Source organism: Conger conger, chromosome 5 (assembly GCF_963514075.1).
Source record: "Conger conger chromosome 5, fConCon1.1, whole genome shotgun sequence".
Taxonomy (NCBI): Eukaryota; Metazoa; Chordata; class Actinopteri; order Anguilliformes; family Congridae; genus Conger; species Conger conger.
The window spans coordinates 41,158,733-41,180,878 of NC_083764.1; the positions used below are offsets into that span (position 1 = coordinate 41,158,733).

The following is a 22,146-nucleotide window of genomic DNA, read 5'->3' on the forward strand; positions in this document are numbered from 1 at the left end:
CATAACAGCACACAGACATTCTTCCCAGGCATGAATAATCAATACGGTGCATTGAATAATCAATACGGTGCATTAAATACTGGCATATGAGCATCATACCAGTGAGGATGCTACTAATGTCCTCTTCAATGGCCGGGTGGGATTCACAAAGAAGATTTTTCTAAATTTTTCTAAACAGACTGGTGACAAACCTGCTTCTGGCAGCCAGTCAAGAGGAAAGAATAGATGCCAGTTCAAACCGTGAGACTGAGTGTCAGAACAGCAGTGACAGAAGACTGCGGAAGAGGGTGGGGATGGATGTCATAACAGAGAAGTGAAAGCCTGTCAGCTACTGCGCGGTGCCATTGCAGAAGGAGAGGGCAGAGATGGAAATTGGCAAAGGAGAAATTCCGTACAGATATTAGTTTAGTATTTTAGTATTTTTTTCACGCATTGACTGGTTGATGTGTGGAATAGCTTGCCAGTACATGTAGTGGAGGCAGAAACACTGGGGGTTTTCAAGACCAGGCTTGATACGGTGTTAGATTCCATTTAGCTTTTAAGCAAACTAGGCAGTAGGTACACTTAGGAAAAGGCAAGCACTACTGGCCTCGTCATTACCCTATGTTATGTTATTGCTCCAGTCCAATCTTCTGCAGGAGCGATGGAGAGTCCAGTGCTGAGTGCTAAACGGCCGCAGCACTGCACCGCTCCTGTCTGAAGATTTCCTTCACCGTAGGAGACCAACACCACCTCAATCGCGGAGTCATACTGCGCACCCAAGAGAAAGTGGCAGCATGAGAAATATCTTAAGGCCGCCATCGTATTGAAGCAGTGGGTTGTGACAATTACATGCATTCCCGCTTAGTCTGATAATCCCCCTCCCACCTTACTCCAGACTGGAAAACCTAAACGCTTTTCCATATTATGCTAAACAGGAGTCACTTACATTCTATTGTGCTGAGAAGTTCTTGTTATTATGTTTCAGGATCTAACTAAATGAATATATGAAATTACATGAATAGCTAATTCTTTATTACTGAGATTAATTTGCTTAGACAGTGTGCCACAAAATGTTTAACACAAAAGAAAACTCTTCTGTTCGTTAGAGGGCTGAGCAATGAGGGAGCCCTTCCAACATTTTACAGGAAGGTAGCGTTTTTAGTGTACAGTGAAGTGGTGCATACTCAGAAACCGAGTCCTTTCTATGGATATAAAGGTCAGGCATTTAAAATCATTATCACTGCATTAGCAATACAGTCCCCTGCAACCCAGTAGGATACATTGCATAGGCGACATATGCTACATCATATTAACACACACACACACACACACACACACACACACACACACACACACACACACACACACACACACACACACACACACACACACACACACACACACACACACACACACACACACACACACACACTGGTGCAGTGCCCATACTAAGCACAAAACCAATGACTTTTCTGGACCATTAAACTGATCTAACAAACTACCTCACTGTTGTGAGGTTATTTGACCTTCAATAACACTTGTTTATAGTATAGTAGCAAAAATATTGAATGCTTTGTTTTTCGTTAATAAAGCCATATGTTTTCAACAAGTTATGTGAAAATGCATTATCAGGTGGAACTACTTTAATGTGTACTAACAAATATAATGTGGAAAATTTGTGAGGCCTAAATTGTTAAGCGGTCGAAAAGTGCATATTTCATGAAAATCAAATTGGATTCATTAACTCAAACTAAACTAAAGCATTCACTGTTAGACATAAAGTGGAATCCACAGCATCATCTTAGATATATATGATAGAAATAAGAGACATGCATCTCATCTTCAATGACAGAATCAGGAATTTAACACTGATTTGGAAGATAAGCGATAGGGTTTTGTATTATACGCTGCATATTGACACTGCCATCTACAGGCTGCAGTCTGTCGTTGCCAGAGCAGATTGTACTCTTGTGCTATTCCATTGGGGAAAAAGACAATGGATGTTGGACGCTCAACAAAGCTACTCAACAGAGCTCTTGTTGAGTACACCAAGCAGAGCAAAATATTCCACACAGCAGGAATACAAAAAAACCCACTTTAGTCATAGCAGCTTGACATCAAGCAGTAATCTACAAAATGTATTCCATGGGTCAGTGCGGTAATTGGTGATTTGATAAGCAGCACACAAATGAAGAATGAAATTAGCTGAAAGTGTGTCACAGGCTGAGTAATCTAACAATAAGGAGAGAGTGTTGGAGCAGAGACTCAAGCACCGTAAAAGCATCTCTGCCCATGAAAGTCTCTTCTCCCAAAGGAGCAGTACGCTGTGCCTCTAACAGGACTGGTGAGGTTAACACCCAATTCCTGGGTTGATTTAGGCCGTGTGTAGCTGTAGGCGATGCTGTCCAGAGCACTGAAGGACTGCCAGGCCTTGGGTGAGATCAGGGAGCTTGAACAGAAGCACGGGAACAGTCCTCTCTGCTTCTCCCACACCCTCCCCATATCATCGGCCGTTTGAATAATGTAAAAACTATTCTACCAGCATACAAAGAACAGCTTTGCTACAGGATTTGACTCCTGTTGCCTGGCGGTAGTTCAGATGGATAGACCGTGGGAGCTATTCTGTGATCTTTTATGAACATGAGGGTTATAATATTAGAGCAACTCTCACCACTTATTTGTTGAGACCGATTAAATAAATATGAATTATTATCATTATAATTATTATTAATAATAATAATACCCATAATTAAGAAGTATCAGTTGCGATGATGTGGGCCTCAGGACACGGCGTATGATTTAAGCGCAGGTGGCCGTCGTGTTAGACTCCACGCTGGTGTGGAGAGCGATGCAGGCTTCTGTAGTGATTCATCCAACAGACTCCATCCCACACAGCAGATAGTGCTCTCCAGCCCCGCCCCCTTCGGCAGAGAGAGTGATGCAATACTACGGATGTTTGCCAAGGAAAGAATTTTAATCCACTTCGACACAGCAGGGGCCAAGAGAGCAGTAAAACGACACGACGCTAACGCTCCCCCCCCCCTCCATCTTTCTTTATTTTGGCCATTTTATCGATCGCCCCTGCAAATCGAGCCTTGCTGGGAAAGCTCAGCTGCGGACAATGTGCTTTCAGTGCCCTTTCAGTCCCCCCCCCGACCCAACAAAATGCTAAACCCTGCAAATGAGGTGAACACAAACAAACCTACGGAATAATACCGCTGTGGTGCCTTGTTTTACCATCGCCATGGTAACAGCGTCTTACCGTTCTCTGAAGCCGCAAGATTGTGCACGATGTCAGGGCATTCACAGCTTGAAGAAGATTACAGAAATGTGAATTTCAAATCCAAGTTTTAAACCGTTCTCACTGTCCTGACACCATGCTTTGTGATCCAGGAGACAAATAAATGTGTTGCAATTGTGTGACAACACGAGAACGTAATGACCAGAAAGCACCTGTTCTGCTCACATGGAATTAGCTAACATATATCGATTAATATATTATCTAGCTATGGATTGGTCGGGCATACAGCATCGAGCACCTCTCAGGGCTTCTCAAATAAATAACTGCAATGACCACAGACACTCATTGCTTACAAACATTCACTTCTGACCACTGACCTTCTGCAAACAGAATTCAAATACACAAACTTTTGATATTCTTACAATTCTTATTCTTCTGCTTCATCTTAATTTTCCTGCTGATTATGCCTACATCAGAAATGCTCACATAATTCTTGCCACTGGCCAATATTTGCTTCAAATGTGAAAAGAATTCAAATGCACACTTCTCTCCATGCAATTCTAAAAATATTTTACCCATATTCATCATTTTTAGTAAATATGAGACTTAAATAATCAAATGTTTTGCCATATTGCCCTTATCAATGAAATGGCATTGTGTGCTGATGGCAACCTTATAAAGCAGCATTACCACAGGTGTACGACCAACAAAAGCCTCTATTTTAAGTTTGTTTGTTCTGCTGTAGTATCATGTGTTTGCAACTAATTCCATTACAAGTCACTCTGATGGGCAACTACAGCAAGTAGGCCCTTGAGATATTCTCGTTTTTTGAAATTGGATTGTAGTTCCCAAGCTGCAAGATTACTTTGCCAGGATTTGCGATCTCCGACGTGACATTCCTCAACAGCAAATTGAGCTGTTTTTTGGATTGGTGTCTAGCAAAGTAGCAACTTCAGGTTAGTATGCAGTTTATCTATTAAAAACTTAACTGTATTCACACTACCAATATCAGGCATCAAGTAGACTCATCCCCCACCAAAGAATCCAGAGGCGGCGACAGTACATAGGGGTGGGGGAACAGGTTGACTATTTGCTTGCTTACTTTGCTATGATGGATAATAAATATGTCATTGCTACTATAATAAATGTAGTGGTATTCATGTGCGATTGCCTTCTTCACTTACAATTGTATTTGCTCAAAGATTCAGTTTTTAGGAGTGGATTGTTGAGGGCCTTTAAATCAGCATGAAGCCAATTCACACCCCCAAACAAATGAACCTGCCCTCCTCCACCCACTGTGGGTAAGCACTGAGAAACACTGATATACACTCACCTCTGTGGAAATGCAATTTTACGCTCCAAAATGCCAATCTGTGCTACAACTGTATATGCCAAGCTTTTTGCACCATCATAACAAGCTCCCAGATATTTCATGTTTTATATTCACAACATGTAGCACTGTCACACAAGTTAATGAAGATTGAATACAGTTCCCTGTGACGTGATTGTGGCATTTCAGCAGGATGTCTCCCCTTTAGTACCGTAGAAAATAGCTCTGTCTATTCTCTGGGTGCCTTCTCTGTTTGGGGCATGCAGAAAAATGGAGATTCAGTTGTAATTAGTGAATTAGTGTCAATCCGTAATTCTTTTCATATAAAAACTGCAGATTTAATTATTTTGTATTTGTAAAGAGCAAGCGTCTAAAATCAAAAGTTTTTTCTTTTTCTTTTTTTTACAGTGCCAGATGACATTGTTGGTTCGCTAGGCAGTCTTCTTTCTTCAAATACGCTACCACTCGATTATCTACTAAGAGAAATAATCTACTTGATCTGCTCCTATTAAATAACTTCATTTGAACGGAACTTGGATTTGGAGTGTGAAAACTACGTTTTGTGGTTACCAGTAACCACAGACGTCATTAAATGCACCAAAAATGAAAAATCACACGGTTTCTCTCCAATTTCACTCTTCACTGCATCAGAGGACATTCTGCTCGCAGCTAGAGCAGACAGACTGCGGGTGCCAAAATGACCACAACGGCCACTGTTGGACAATGATACAAAAAATGCCACCAATTGAGAAGCATCCCTCCCTGAGTGACACTAGAGCAAATTATAAACTGTCTGCTGAGGAGGCTGTTAGTCAAAGTAACAGTAGGATTCACATGCTAGAACAGAATCTTAATAGTATGAGCCACCCTGTTGCCTGTAGGATTGATAATGAATTCACAAGAAAACCCAGTATTCAAAGTCACACTGTGGCCATCAAATCTGCCTGAGAGGAAAAGCTATGGAAACAAGGCATTTTCTTTGAGATAAGCTCCGGAGAGGACAGCTTTAGCTCATTGTGTAAGCCTGACCTATTTCCATCTTAAGTGCCAATCCGAAAAGTGGATAGAAGCAGATACAAAGACGAGAATCAGAGGCCTATCCATCTCAGGGTGAATTCGTTTCTCTGAGGGACACACTCTGGTTACTTAATCACAGAGCGATTTGGGCTGAGCACACTTTAGTAGTACACATACGTTCAGGCATTTGGTAGACACCCATATCCACAGCAACTACTAAGTTGTCAATGTCACAAATGATAGTTGCAGCCATTACATCAAACAGTCATAAGTTAACTGTCATACTAGGTACAAGAGGGAGACTGTGAACACAGTGTTTTAAGTAGCTAATTAAATAGAGGGTTTGAAGTAAGGGTCGTATTTAATGCGCAGTGTGTTGTGTGATGCAGAGTGTAACAATGGGACATGCCTTGAAAAAAGTTTTTGTTGTATGCCCCTTGTGCACGACTTGTTGACTGGCATCCTACTGCAAAGGAACGGTTACCACAGCAACACTTATCATAAGCTCAGCGTCTTCTAACATACAACTACAACACAATGCAATCTTTATGTCCAACCCTGGTTGGAAAATGGTCTTCAGCCACACAATAAAAACACGCAATAACACATAATCACTATCCAGTAACACACTTTGGCACAAGTACAGTTCATCCAGTTCACCTTACATACATAGTTATCCTTCACGAGAAGGTCGATATCGAAAGGGTCTCTTATGTAGGCTTCTTTAAGGCATGGGTATTAAAAAATGCATCGCATTTTCTTTCTTTTTCTCTATCTCTTTCTTCATTTTATATTCTGTATAAATATTGTATATTGAGTTATTGTTCTCAGTTATAATTATCTTTGATTGCTTTAAATAATAGTTAATTTTGTAGTTCTCTTTTCTTTTTTAAACTTTCCTTTTAACTTTTTCTATAATTTGTATGCAATGGTTTCTGACCATTGTGTCTCTTGGGTGAGGCTCCCATATACACCCAGTAGGGTTTCATGTCTCACCTTGCACATTTTAAACTGTGATGATCTCTTTTTTGTTGTCTATCTTTGCTATTGTGCAAAAAAAAAAAATGCATCGCTAGTGGAAGAGGGTGGCTGGGGTCATGGACTCTGACCAGATTCTTCCTGCTTACAGCAAAATCATATGGGATATGCTGCTGCTTCTGCTGCCGACCTATCATATTGCAAGCTGGGCAACGGACCCGGGCCACTCGTTTTCAGATTCCCAAACCACATATTAAGCTCTAGGGTCCTCTCAACGAGGCTGATATAGACAATCTCTGAAATGACCTGCTTGACACCAAACCCATTCAACTTCCTTACTGAAAACAAACTCAGGGCATTCTTCTTTGAAATGCAGTCAGTGTTACCTGTAAAGTTTAGCTTGTCATCAATGTGTGTCCCTAGATACATCCATCCATCCATCCATTATCTGACCCCGCTTATCCTGAACAGGGTCGCAGGGGGGCTGGAGCCTATCCCAGCATACATTGGGCGAAAGGCAGGAATACACCCTGGACAGGTCGCCAGTCCATCGCAGGGCACACACACCATTCACTCACACACTCATACCTACGGGCAATTTAGACTCTCCAATCCGCCTAACATGCATGTCTTTGGACTGTGGGAGGAAACCGGAGTACCCAGAGGAAACCCTCGAAAACACGGGGAGAACATGCAAACTCTGCACAGAGAGGCCCCGGCCGACTGGGATTCGAACCCAGGACCTCCTTGCTGTGAGGCGGCAGTGCTACCCACTGCACCATCCGTGCCGCCTCCCTAGATACAGTACATAGCAATTTCACAATTTCACCAGGGTGTTGACATGGAAAAGAGGAAGAGAGAAGTTGTCACTGTTAAGAATACATTCTTTGGTGTGGTCAGGATGAGTTAAAGGAGCACTGTCACGCTTAAAATCAGCATCAGTATAGCCGCTTCCTAAATATGGTGCAAAACTTCTAAGGGCAAACATGTCCAGTGACATCATGTTTGCTAGAAGGTAATGGGCGCTTTATTAAAGGTACAATAGGTAAGATATTTGTGTTAAAACATTGTTACAACCTCTGCCTGTGTCCTTAAATTCGGGTTTCACAATATGCAGTTGATGGGCCGGCACTCTGTAGCAAAACATTGTATAGCTGGACAAAAATCCAAGCACATTGGTTGGAATTGGTTCTAACTGCCGCAGCCAATGGTGTTTCAATGTCAGCCCGTTCACAGAGAAGGGGTGGGATAAACAGTGTTGTGGTTTGAGCGTGTTTGTTGCTGCAATTCCTCTCTTGACCTTTAGAAGTCCAAAATTACCTATCGTACCTTTAACTAATGTAAATAAATCTACATTGCTTCAGAACAGTTAGACATTACAAAACTCAGGAACATCACCATGGAGTTTGCTGTGAGTGAAAATGATACACATCACATACTGCATTTCATCTTTTTTCATTGAATTTCAGACTTTTGTTGAAAGACAGTGAACCAGTAATGCCTTAAATCTTACTTATGATCCGTTTACTGTGGTCGTTTCAAATAACCTTAATTACATTTTTGACATCCTATACAGATTAATTTTGCTGCTCAGCATCAATATGGCATGTCTCGTGTAAGCTTCTGATATTTATCCATTTCAGCTAGTGTGCAGCTTGTGTCTGTATGCCTGGATTAGATTTTGTCACAGATAAATGACAATAGCCCAAGCATGGAAACATGGACTATGTGGAAGGCTATTTCTGCACAGACAGAATTGCGAAACAGTATGATGTATTACTGCCATCTTGGCCAGGTCTACGTAGAATTTATTTTAACAATGAGACGTCCTGGTTAAAGAAATGATAAATGCCGAAATGAATAAATTTGAGGAGCATGCAATCAGCGTGATGGAGTGTGGCTATCTGAGGTTCTGCATTCAGTGGCAGAAAATAATTAAAAACCTGAAGGCCAAGTCGAAATGTTTGAGGTTCGTTTGTCAGTTTGTTGTCGGCCTGTTGATATATAGTGCAGGTGTGCCTGCATATACCTGGTCAGAATGCAACCCTGGTCAAAACACGCAAATGGAATATGGGTCACATATGAAAATGAGTGTGGATAGCAGATAAAATGGTAATAATTACCTGCAGGGTAAATATAGTATCAGTTTCCTTCCTTCTGCACCTCAGTATTCTCTCTTCCTACCAAATGTTGCTGATAAAGAGTGTAATTTGCATTTGCAAATGAGTTTCCTGAAAAGGCTCCCACATTCAGATTCAAACTACAAGTAAGCGTGTAACAGTGCGCAAACTGGCAAGTTGCCTGGGGAAGCAGAAAAATGTCTGAAAGTGACCTACTGTATTACCACATTATTTGGTCTGTGAAAAAAAAAATATTTTTTTAGAATTTCTTGGAATTTGGTATTTCAACAAATTGTCTTGGACTCCACAAATTTGTCCATGTTATCCCAGCATTATTTGACAATGTTCCAGACTTTTGGACCCCACTGTATGTTTTAAGTGAAATGTTTGCATTTGGAGATCTCTGACCACTGCTACAGCCATGTATAATGTCTACTGTACATTAAACAACATGTGCTCATCACTGGGCAGACTGTTTAAGATTCAAACCTCTCAAACAATTCATAATCTTACAGTAGTGCACTGTAAAGTGTATTGTTGATTAATCATCAAAATGAAGAAAATTGAGGTCTAATTCAAATTTAATAAAATGTACATTCATGAAATTAGAAAAAATTCTGAATTACCCACAGAATGAGTGGTCTTGTGTCGGGATCCGTTGGATTTAAATTGAGTTATTTGTAAAAAAGGCTTAATATTTTATGCAAATGTTTTAAGGTTATCCATAACACAGAAATGCCACAACGTAGCAATACCAAAATCAGTAGTTGAGGAGCCCATTGCCATTGTAGTAGTCCTGTGAAATTGCATTGAGATTGGTTTTGAAACAGGTGAAATATTGAGGTTCAAAATTTGCTGTTTTGAATGGAAGTGCCAACCAACGCAAACATATAGTGAGCGCTGTATTTATGTGTATTTGTATTTGTATGCATGAATTTCTGCCATTGATCTGGGACAGACCAGGCATAGTCAATTGCTGCTTCTTATGAGACTGTAGTTCGCAAGTCGTCTTTGCAGACACTTAAATTAGGAGCGGCCTGTAGTGGTTAAGGTACATGACTGGGACCCGCAAGGTCAGTGGTTCGATCCCTGATGTAGCCACAATAAGATCTGCACAGCCATCGGGCCCTTGAGCAAGGCCCTTAACCCTGCATTGCTCCAGGGGAGGACTGTCACCTGCTTGGTCTAATCAACTGTATGTCGCTCTGGATAAGAGTGTCTGCCAAGTGCCATTAATGTAATGCAATGTAGTTGCTATCACCCCAGCCGAATGAACCCCTCCCCTGCTTGAAAATGCAAGCTACTTGTGTGATTGTGTGCTGATGACAACCAGCAGACAGGTCATCATGTCTCCTGTTGGGGGCCTGGAATATTACTATGGATACGGGGGGCCTTAGAGGCAAAAAAGACAAGCAGACTGCCTCATCAGTCATTAAGTTAATTTATTTAGTTTTCTTCTCAATATTATTTCGGGTTTAGCATGTTTTTGATTGGCCCAGATATTTATTTTGTGTGTGACAGAGAATATCTTAGATACAGAAGTATTTGATGAGCTGCTGGCTTGATAAACAATAACTAGCGTAGAGGCAGCAAAGTGTTTGTGGTTTAATTAAGCAATAAAAGGGTGGAAAACACCCCTTAGCTGTGATAAAATTACAATATAACCTGTCCTGGGGTGAGTTATTGCTTTTATAAAACGGTTTCCAAGTATAAAGATATAGATATTATAAACACAGTCCAAATAAAAGTGTTTTTTCAAGCTACCATGAGCGAGCAAACAAGAGTTTATGCCTTTTTGATGTTTATTTGTATGTTTATTTATTTGGAATATAATTTCAATATAACTGTAAACAATTATTATAAGTCATAGTAGTTGTATATCATTATTTTATCACCGCTATTAACCAATCCAATTGCAAGATTTGTCCTGCCTCTATTATAAAGCAAAAATATACACTTCAAGAAACTCCAAAGTAGCTTGTACAGCAAAGTTGAGTCATGTCGCAGCCCCATGACATTTAAGTACACATCAGACATAACACTAGTAATTACTTGTTCTGTCAAGTTCAACAAATAATATAAATAAGTATACAGTTGAAGATCGAGAGTGATGATCCAATGTAGGGTCTAAGAGGCTTTTAGCTCTCAATTATTGCATAATGCCGATAATGTAATGCAACAACTAACTTCTGTTAGTGTTTTCTGAAACTATCATCAATCAATATCTTATTGTTCCTGTGGGTCACTCATTATGGAGCAGACAACTGACCAAGTCTCATTCAAAATAATCAACAGTAACATGCATAGCAATCCCTCTACATAAAGAATCTAGTTTGTAGACAAATCTAACATATAGCAGCATTCATACATAAGGACATGCATAAGTCTTAGTGGTCAGACTGGTTATGTCATTTTATTTGGGTAGTAGGTGACAGGCCATTTTCACTGACACATTCACAGACTGGGTCATCAGCACATTTTATGAGCAGATAGATAAGTCACTGGAATAGCCCAGTAATATGCTGCTTTGAGTTTCATTTTAATCCGAATACAGCATATAGACTCAAACATAAGTTTATTCCCAAACATAAAATAATAACAAAAGGCCTGACTGCAAAATAATAAACAAAATGTATAAAAGGCACCATCTTTTGCATCAACATTGCAAGTCACTCAGGATAAGAGCATCTGCTAAATTAATGTAGCAAAATGGTTTTGAAAATCAGCTCTTGACTTTTTGTCCAGGGAAAAGCTGTAGAACTTGAAGTACACCACAGTATCACTCCAGAAGTAGCACTCCCGCATTATATACACACTTTATATCTGTATGTATTTAATTCAATGCTGAGCCCTACCTAAAATAACATTTATTTCAAACAATTCACTGGAATATTACTGCCTTCTTCCGATTTTCATAGCTGCGTCAACGTACTGTAGGCTAGCGCTCATACAGTACGCTGTCTATATACAACAAGGGTAAATGCATACACATCTACAAATGAAGAGGTCAAAAGACAATGACAAACATGTTTAGATGCTTCAGATCATTACCATACTGAGCTGATATTATAAAAAAGCTTAAAAAATAAAAAACAACAGAGCTAAATCCATCCATTAGGTCTTAGTTTTAAATGCATCTTTACATGTACAATTGGCAAAAATGTCTTCATTTGGCATGTTTTTGTGCAAAACTGTCAGTTCAGAGGCTGTTCTTTGATATGTGGGTAGGATTAGACCAGAGAGATGACTACACCATTTGAAAGAGAGAGATTCATTTTCCTGCTGCGTTCTGTTTTTCTGTGTTGTTGCTTTGCTACAGGAAGGAAGGACACCATCCAAACCGTTTGGCTGAAGCCCTGGCCTGTACTGATCCTTTTTCTCTGAAAATACTTGTTTGAATGTATCTGAGGATAAACACCTCTGATGGCTTCAGACAAAGCTACATAAGCACAGTTTGTTCTGAGGTAGCGCCAGGAAGCCACAGAGAAGCATATTCACTGGACACTTCCCTAATTACAGTACCACACGCCACCAGCTTCTGAACTGCTGTATTTAAGAAAAGACCTGTGCAGGAACCATGCATGGTGGTGGGGAGGGGGGGTTAAAAAATAATTAAGACGATTACTAACTTTAGAAAATAGTGAGCATTTGTAGCTGCCCTGTCAACATACATGAGGTCATATTATGAAAAACATCACATAACAGCCCTGTATTATGTCTTACATTCATGTGATCAGCAGAATATAATATAAACTGCTGATCTCCTGGGATTTTCAAGCAAAAGAATGGTGCATAAAAAGACAGCAGACAGAAACGCCTTGTTAATGAGAGACGTCCGATGACTGCTCAAAGCTGACAGGAAGGTGACAGTAACGCAAATAACCACACATTACAACAGTGGTATGCAGAAGAGCATCCCTGAACAGACAGTGCATCATAACTCTTCAGTGGATAGGCTACAACAGTATAAGTAAAAAAAAAAGAAGAAGTAATAAATACCAAATAAAGTGTTCAGTGAGTGTATATTGTAGAATATGAATCCCATTACTTTTCATTGAAACATGTGGACATACCATCTTAGAATATTAAATGATTGTTGTCTTTCCTGGAAAGAATCATAGTTCTGCTCAAAACATTCTAACAATAGCATAACATTTACATGTTTTTTTTAAAAATAGATTTTTAGGTCACTCATTCCAGGTGCAGAGGGGAGGAGGGGCATTTTGAGACCTCATAACCTCTCTATGGATATCCCTTAAAGGCCCAAATGCATCAGCGTTCTCTTCCTGGCTTTAGTATCTAAAACGCCCACGAAACATTTGCAAAGAGCAGGTTTTTTTTTTAAGTCCCTATGCCTGCCCCCAGAGTCCAATTCCCCCTCCCCCTCCTGTGGTCAGCTCTCTGTTTTAACATGTAGCAACGTCATCTGATAATTAAATTGCACTTGATTTACTTGAATCCTCAAAAGCTCCAGGATGATATGAAAAGCTCAAAAAAACGAAAAGTATGCATGTGGGCAGTTTTTTCCTTTTAATATCTGATGGCTTACTACATCAGCACCACTTGGTGTATGACTTCCAAACTTCTAAGACTAGTAGCTATTTTGGTTAAGAACAGCCACAAGGAAAATAAAGACAAAAAGTTGGGTCCAGACAGAAAATGACCAAAAGAAAGTTTCCTATCAGAATGAAACTATGGCAAACTACTATGAAACTACTAAGGTATAATAGGTCTACTTATGTACAAAAAATGTAGTTGATACATTTTGATCAGTTGACACAGGACCTCAATTAACAGAAAGATTTACATGTAAGTAACATACAAAATGTAGCTAAATGATAGTCTTTGGTTCAAAACAATGATCACATTTTTTTTTTTTTGGCATTTGTGTATTTAGTATGAGATTTTTCCATAAATTGAAGATTTTCAGGTTTTTCCCTGCTTAATAGCCAAGATATGACGCAAACTCACTCGCAAGTGACTATTTGGGTGCGACAAATCCAATGAGGCTTATGTATAGCATGTTCTCTACTGAGTATATAAAGAACATTTACACAAAGTTTGAGTAAAATTGGAGTGGTCACCCCGCACACGGATGATTTTTCCACAGAATGACAGGTTAGCTTTGTAAAAGTATTTAGGCCTACTTTTGTTTATGATAATAACTGTTGAGTTGATCTGCAAACATTACACTTAATTAGAAATGGGCTTTCCGTGCCGATTTGGCTGCATTGTATCTTTGTATTCTGAAACAGTAATGCAAATTCAAAGTGACAGTAATGTCGTAAAATGCATATGAAATACTGCATGTAATTTATCAAAGCCTGGTGTAATTGCAGATTAATTTACCACCTGGGGAAAGCAGCCCTATATAAAAGACCACTGGCATCACAGCTGTAGCTGTCCCTAAAAGGAGATTTTGATGGCTTCAGACGTGACTAATTTTAATGGGCCATATAGCATTTAATGCCAGGAACCAGAAATCAGAACACCCTGGCATTCGAGGAAAACAGGACTGGAAACTATGATTTCTTCATAATAAATATAATTTACCAACTATGAAATCTTCCAAGTGTGACATAACACGAACAAGCCAACGCAATTGCTGTGCATTTCAAAATGAGTTTTCTTTTACAAGCTGCCCCCTCAATGGACGGTATCTAGGATACCTCCCAACTTCACGCACGACCAGCGAGAACAATGAAAACAGCTTCGGTTGAAAAAGTGTGCCAGTGGCTATACAAATGGAATGCATTGGCAATATCATTCCATAACTGCATAGCAAAATTAAATCTGCCAACAACCACAGTAACAAAGAATAATATTTCTTTCTGTATTTTGGGGCCACAAAATCTATACTTGCAAAGGGGGTGGAATCTTCTTCTCAATGCTCACAGCAGACAGCAGATGAATTGCAAGGGGATGTACAGATTTTCACAAATCATTTGTCAAATGGTTTGCGTGACTAAAAAAACAATCATAAAAATATAATCACTGTACTGTATAAAGCATCAAAGCATGACCTGAAAAATAACAGGGAGGGCAAGGCATTGTTTGCAGAGTCACTTAAAGCTCACTAAAGAGTAAACTGCAGAAATTACAAACCAATCTGGAGGAAAAAGGGGTTGTGTCAGCCTGGGACTGGGATATAGCATAAGAGTTCTCATTGCCGCTTATTCCATTTGGAGCTGAGCACATGGGGAGAATGTGCCAAGCAGCTTAGAAAAAAAAAAAAAAAAAGACTGAATAATTTATATATATTTAGTCCCTGAGTTTACAGACTCAAGCATCCAGGCATATGGTCAATGACATCAGTTTTGAGTATCCAGAGAAAGTAAGGCGATGTCTGTCTCAGTTCAGACGTTTAAACATGCAAATGAATTAAAGAGCATAAAACCTGACAAGAGCATTGAGGGGCACTTTCACTTGGCCTTCATTCCAAAGTTTTATGATTTAATTTCCGAGGACATCACTGCACACCACTGCTTCCTTTATCTTCAACATATTGGAGGCCACTAATCACACGCATGTTTGAACACAAAGTTGCAGTCAAACGTGCATCTCAGCTATGAATTAACTAATAAAGCAGTCGGGTGGCATGTGCTCTGACCTCACCGAGGCAACAATTTCAAGCATAGTTCAATTACCTAAGGTAACAACTTTATATTAGATATTAACATGGTGTTAACATATCCTCAGAAATCCTAAAAGCTGAAAGTTTATCAGGTATATAATAGCTTTTTTTTTTCTTTGCCATCTCTTCAATGTAAGATGGAATTAATTTTTCATCTGTTACTACAAAAAAAGAAATTGGCTATTTATTTTTCAACGAACACAGCAATTAAAAAAGTATAAAAGTATTACCAAGCACAAGTATTACCAATTGCTAACAGTATTACCAAGACGCCCCCGACTAAACTATGGAAAATGGATTCAAGATAAAAGGCTTGCTATCATCAAATGACAATGATCCCTGAAATCCACCAATAGTAAAAGATGTACACATCACCCTGAAATCCAAAAATCACAAGTGGATCCAACTTACGTTAAAAAAATCTATTCCAACACTGAAGGGGGCGGGGCTTGGGCGGTTCACACTGCTGCCGGATCTTTGCAGAGGTGCGCAATTATGTTGCGTGAATTACGTTTCAATTAATTCGAGAAATTTAAAATACCTGGCTGGCCCCAATGCAGTCGGTGAAGGCGTTGCGGCGGGTGAAGAACATGAGCAGCTGCTGCCAGCGGGAAGGCGGCTCCTCTGTGGAGCTCCGTTTGGGCCAGTGCTTCAGCTTGGGCCCTGTGGAGGCTAGGCCCTGGCCGGAGCTAGCATTGCCGCGGCTCCTGGGGTACAAGGTGCTGTTGCCAAATATGTAATTCATCTTCCTTCTTCCCTCTGGTAACTGAGACGGCGCTACGGCGTCCGGAGAGTAACGGGGGCAACGGGGAGCGGGTCACACCATCTTCTCGCAGATTTCACGTCTCCAGAAGGCAGAAGGCAAGTACCAAAAAAACCACGGGAGGGGAATGACGCGAACAGTCCCTTCTCCTCAGTGCTGAGGATACACGAACAACGGCATGGCTACAAACTGTTCTACAGAGACTTCATCTGTGCCAGAGAGAGCTTCTTCCACAAGCCACCACTCCCCAGCACCGCAATAAGAAGAAAAACAACAACTCGGGAGCTTGAGAGACAGGAAGTGATCTTAAATTATCTCCTAGGACGCTTCAGCTATTGGATAGGCGGGGTTCTCCAGGGCTTACTAATCTAATGGGGAAGTAAACTAAGAATGCAAATTACTGCGCTTCAATCACTGCTCCTCCTTAAAAACCGGAAGGAAGATCATCGCACACATTAAATATAAATGTCCGGTCGAGGCAGAAAAGCTTCTCTACAGGGACTTCCAGATCACTGGTCGTCCCTCTTTCCTTCCAGCGTTGGTAGAAAACAACTAGCCTTGCTTTAAACTATAGATAGACTATAGATGCTGCTTAGGCCCTTGCTCCCTTTGAAAAGGAGGTCTCCCAGCCTCACAAATACACAGAATCCATCACCAAACAAAATGCAAACCAGCTCCTCGCATTCGAAAGGACAGGGATCCTGCTATAGGGCTTTAAATCCAGGTGAAAGATGGCCCCATCGTGCTGCAGCGTTTCTCCTGCTATGCATTCGCTTTTTCAGACACTGCAGCATTTCTATCACCCACACACTGCCAATGCAGAGTGGGAAAACAACAGGCTGTGCCGTTTGGGTTTAAAAAAAAAAAAAAAAGAGAGAGGGAGAGAGCGAGAGAAACATAAAAAATATCTCCACACATGCTCGTGAAAAATCATTAAGCACGCCTTTTGGTTTCCATGGTGCTCCTGATATTCAGTAAATTTGTGGCAAAGATGCACCCTTTTTGATGAACGTCGTGCACACAGGTGTGCCACAGGTGTCAAATGAGTTAGCGGATATTGTCACAGCCTATGCCTCCGACTCCCCCAGGACCAAATCCATGGCAACTGGTCTCACATCAAATACGGCGAGCAGGAATCCCTACCAAGACTCGGGCCTGCCATTTTTTTCAACATACTAAATATAATCGGCATATAAAAACAGGACTGACTGCTTAACTGCCACCTTGGTTTTCTATTCAAAACACCTGCCTGAAATACACAAAGAATCTTGAGGTCAATATGGATGATAGCAACCATAATGGCTGTAATAAATTAAATACATATAATAAAAAAATCTCTTTTGAGGACGTTAACTCAACAATAATTATCTTTCAGTCAATAACCAGGATAGGCTCACACCAAATTCAATTGCGTAAAAACACAAATCCCATGCAAGGATTTACAATCTGCCAGGGGACCGATCTGCTGGAACAGATGCTGTTAATGCATCCCAATGAGGTTTCTGTCATCCCACATTTTCCACAAAGACAAAGGGAAATGAGTGTGCCCTGGTAACCCTCTCCAGCTAATGTCAAATCTACTGAATAATTAGACGCCTTATATTTTAATTCTGAATAATCACTATTTGGCTGTATTTATCTGACACTGGCAAGCTTTCTGAGCAAAAGATCCAACTCGGCAGAGATTGGTAGGCATCATTTTGAAAAACAATTGTGTTAATAAGTTAAACTGATTTCAAATTAGCTATGAGTGCATGGCATTTTATGGAATTTGTATTTACCTGAAATGCTTAGCTTTCAAAGTAACTGGAAATTTTGGTCATTATATATTTTAAATGCTATGAAATACACAAATACACATTGCAGTACCACCATCAAAAGAGGAAAACATATCCTGAACAGCTTTAGCACAATCATAGAGCTAATAACACTGGTAGTAGTAGTATATGTAAGAGAGTAGGGGTATATACAGGCAAAATATACTATTTCGAAATTGACAGACACTTAATTGCATACAGATTTTTTCGACCAATGATATCAAGAATGCTTCTCTTTTTTAATTCATTGGTAGGTTGTGGACATCCCACAAACGATTGGCACAAGAAATTGGTTAATAGTCTGAAACAAGCTACATTTTACAATGATGAGTGGAATGCATGTCTCAGACAATAACTGCATGCTGGGACCTTCTAGAATCAGCTAGTTCCGAAGAAACAGCACAATGAAAGTTTCTTACTTACGCACAAAATAAACACAATTTTAACGCACATTCACAAATGGACTAATTAACAGCACAAGGAGCAGTTTGAGTTGAGCTGGGTTGTCGGAAGCTGCCGTTGCATTCACAGACCGCTGCTCACCTTTCAAATCCCTTCACTGAAAAGCCATTCCGCCGGAAAATATGGCCCTATATCTGAGGTGATTTACATCCATATCGGGGGATCCATTTTGCAATTACATCCATTTTTATACATAGTCCCCCATTATAGAGGACCAAATGTAATTGGACAGTTGGCTTCTTGGTTGTGTCTGATCAGTCAGATATATTAATAATTTCCCCAGCCAAGGAAGCCATTATATGAGGCTGAGAAATTAGAAAAAACAGTCAGAGACAGAGGCCAAACAGTAGGCCTACTGAAACAAACTATTTGGAAGATCATTGAGCAGAAAGAGAACACTGGTTGTATGTTTGGAATCATTCCTTTGCTGAGGGATGAGACACCATCCAGTGAATTTGGAGGAATTTGAACTTGAGCAGATAAGATGTTTCTTTACTCTTCAGAATTCATTCTACTACTGCTATCAGCATTTGCATTATCAATAAAGGCAAGTGAGCCAGCACCGGAAGCCATACAGGTCCAAACTATGGATCATTCTTAATCACGAGACAATTTCCTTGACAATGATGTCTTGGAGGATAAGAGGCCAAAGCAACCCATTTATTTTTGGGGTAAAACACAGGGGTTAAACTAGGCCTAGATGACATGGCATCCATTAAAAAAACATTATGATGGTGCCCAGTCAATATCAGTTTTCATATAAAGTTTGGATGGTTGACCTGTAACAGAAGAAAACAAAGATCTAAGGGGTGGGGAACTTTTGCTGCAACCCTCAAGGTGTCCTCTGTAGAACTGGGTTGCAACAACTCAGTTCAAACGCAACCAAGTTAGCTATAACTTTAAATCCTGCTAATACTCATGATTTATGCATTCCTATCAGAAAAACACAATGGAAACAAGCGAACAACATAAGTCACTCAGTCACACAGTCACTCACGGTAAAATGTTCTGCAGACAGTATAATTTTTACGTAACACCACGGCATTTTGCAACGCAGTAATCAAGTAGACGTTTCATTTATGGATATGATATTTCAGTAGCAATCTAGCTAGCAAACTAGCTACCTATGGCAACTGGAAGTTTCCATCATTGATTATCCACTTGTGTTCTAAATTACTTTACGTCCAAAAGAGCTACGATATACCCAGTTAGCTCGGAGATATAATCATGTAGTAATCATGGTGCCACAAAATTTATTACCTGATTTTGTTGTAAAGTACCTCGTAGTTAGTTTGGACTTTACACTTGGTAAAACTGGTCCTTGGGATTTTTCAGCCCACCGGTTAGTTATATCACTGAGTTATATGGTAGAAGATATTATATATATTAAAAGTAAGCTTACCAGTGATAAAGTGATCCGAACAAACTCGTATGTGTCCCATTTTTCTGGTGTAAGATCTTGCCTACTTAAATTGAAAATCCACTATGACCTTCTTTCTGTTGACAACCTTCACTTTTCTTATCCATGGTGGGTAATAATCATTGGCAAACTAAAAAACGGCTTGTCTCTCTCACAATCAGCTTGATTTGTGCAACCACAAACTGCACAGAAATTAACCGTAATTAATCTGTTATCACTGTATTTTCATCCTTTGTCACAAAAAAAACTTTCGGTGGAAAAATAAAAGTTCTATGGGAAAGTTGTCCTCCACAGGTCACGGTCACATGGTTTGTGATCCATAAAACCCTCAAAGCAAGGGGCGTGCTTTGGATCTTTGGCAGTCCCAATTGGCCTACACACTTTCCTGTTGCCATCACTCTGAATCAATCTGGGTCTTATCTGTCATCTGACCTTTTTCCAGAATTCTGCAGACTCTTACTTCATAGCAAATCCAACAACCATTATTTCCACAGCCTGTATAGACAGACCAACCAATGGTCTCAGAACATGACTGGATTCCGAAAGGAGAAATCATCCATGTTCTCCTGAGGGAAGCCGAGGTTGATAAATCCAGGGTTTTCCCTGCCATTATAAGATAAAATTTGCGTATAGTTTTTGCGTATGGAGTTGAGCCAGAGTGCCATTTTTGACTAGTTAGTGTTATGTGTAAATAATCACCATCTGGACAGCTGTGCATCTTTCGTCTCTGTGAGCCACCTGTGTTTGGATAGTTTTGTTTGGTGACTACTGGGATCCATAAAAAAGGTGGCATCAACGCTTTCTTTTCATAAATCATGTGATCCACATACTTTTAGTCAGCTAACTTTCGCTAACGTTAAATGGGTATTATTCAGACCCGTGTCTGCCGAGTTTCTGATCACAAAGTGAGAAATTGTGGACAAGGCTCAAAGCACTCCTTACTAACTAGCTAGCTTTGTTAGTCTAGCCAAAAACTAGCTAAATAACAATAATGGGGGATAAAAAACACCACCTGCCAGCTATTTAAAAAAGACACTAAATAAACCAAACTCAAATACACATCTTGTCATGTTTATTTTCTTGCATAAATACATATCCTATAATGAAAATGCGCCAATAGAGTAAAAAAAACTATTTTTAGTTTAGTATAAATGAATGTCATCACAGCCACTGAAAATTATTTAAATAATATTAAATAATAATAATAATATTATTTAAATAATAATAGGTAATTTCGGGCTCGTAACGGTCAAGGGAGGGAAATGCAGCAACAATCAACCTCAAACCACAACACGTTTTATAACTAGATATGTATTCTTTGCTTGGATTATAACCAATACTATACAGAGTTTTAGTGATGGCTTGTCTGGACTGCAATTTGGGCAGCTATGCATTCCTTTTATCTCTTTACATGTTCAATTATGCGTGTTCAGCTAAAATTTTATTTGTCTCAAACTCTAGTTAGAAAACAACACAGTTTGCTATCAGTAACAACAAGAAAATGAGCTATTACTAGTCAGTTTCCCAAATGTACAAACCTGAAGCACAACGCTTGTGCAATCACTACTATGTTCGTATTGCGTATATTTTATATTTTGAAATTATTTTTGGATATTTGTAAATTCATCAAGCTAACTATAGCTAATTTGCTTGTTGCTACCGATAACAAACTGGTATTGTTTTATTACTAGATATGTAGTCTTTGCTTGGATAATAAGCAATACTATACAGAGTTTCAGTTATCACTTGTCCGGAGTGCAATTTGGGCAGCTACACAAAAAACCAAACAAGCCCCCATGCCATTGGCTGTGGCAGTTAGAACCAATTTTCAACCAATTAACTCTTGAATTGTTTTGATACAGAGTGACGGCCCGACAAATGTACATATTGAAACATTTTAAGGACTATAAACACAGCCAGAGTCAACATGTCAGTGAGCCTTTTTCAATGAAGGGATTTACAATGGTCTTGTAACAAAGTTTTAACACAAAAATCTTACTTATTGTACCTTTAACCACTGTTTACAGCCAAAGTGTAACAGTAGAGAAGTCCAACCTAGAGGCTAAATCGACCCAGGCTTAAATATGCTTATGCAGACCTCAGCGCTAGTCAGGAGGTTTGACACAGACAGAAACAGAAGGGTCAAATGCTCAAAAGAAGGCAATAATTTTGTTCATATTATACATACAACTAATTTAAATAAATCATCCTTTTTCCCCACAAATATACACCTTTCCCAGCGCCACAGCACCTAAACCCTCCAAAAAGCCAGGGAAAACCCTAGATAAATCCCAGTCTCTCAAATGTATTACAAACGAGTGTCTGTACTGTACATCACATCCTGTTCTGTGCCCTTCCGCACCGATAGTAGAGGTTGTGACG

The 22,146-nt window shown here is 39.7% G+C and overlaps 1 protein-coding gene across 21 annotated transcripts in view; it reads right to left on the bottom strand.

Moving 5' to 3' along the window:
* Positions 1-22,146, bottom strand: part of dlg1b (discs large MAGUK scaffold protein 1b) — a 144,701-nt gene that overhangs the window by 51,283 nt on the left and 71,272 nt on the right. For 3 of the 21 annotated variants that reach the window (XM_061242030.1, XM_061242028.1, XM_061242026.1), the window contains exon 1: positions 15,844-16,864. The exons of 17 other annotated variants lie outside the window; for them this stretch is intronic. In XM_061242030.1, the coding sequence (XP_061098014.1) occupies positions 15,844-16,047 (204 nt within the window). In that variant the 5' untranslated portion in view covers positions 16,048-16,864. Of the gene's footprint in view, positions 1-2,202; positions 2,215-15,843; positions 16,865-22,146 lie in introns of those variants that run through there. One more of the 21 variants, XM_061242033.1, reaches the window with a different exon arrangement.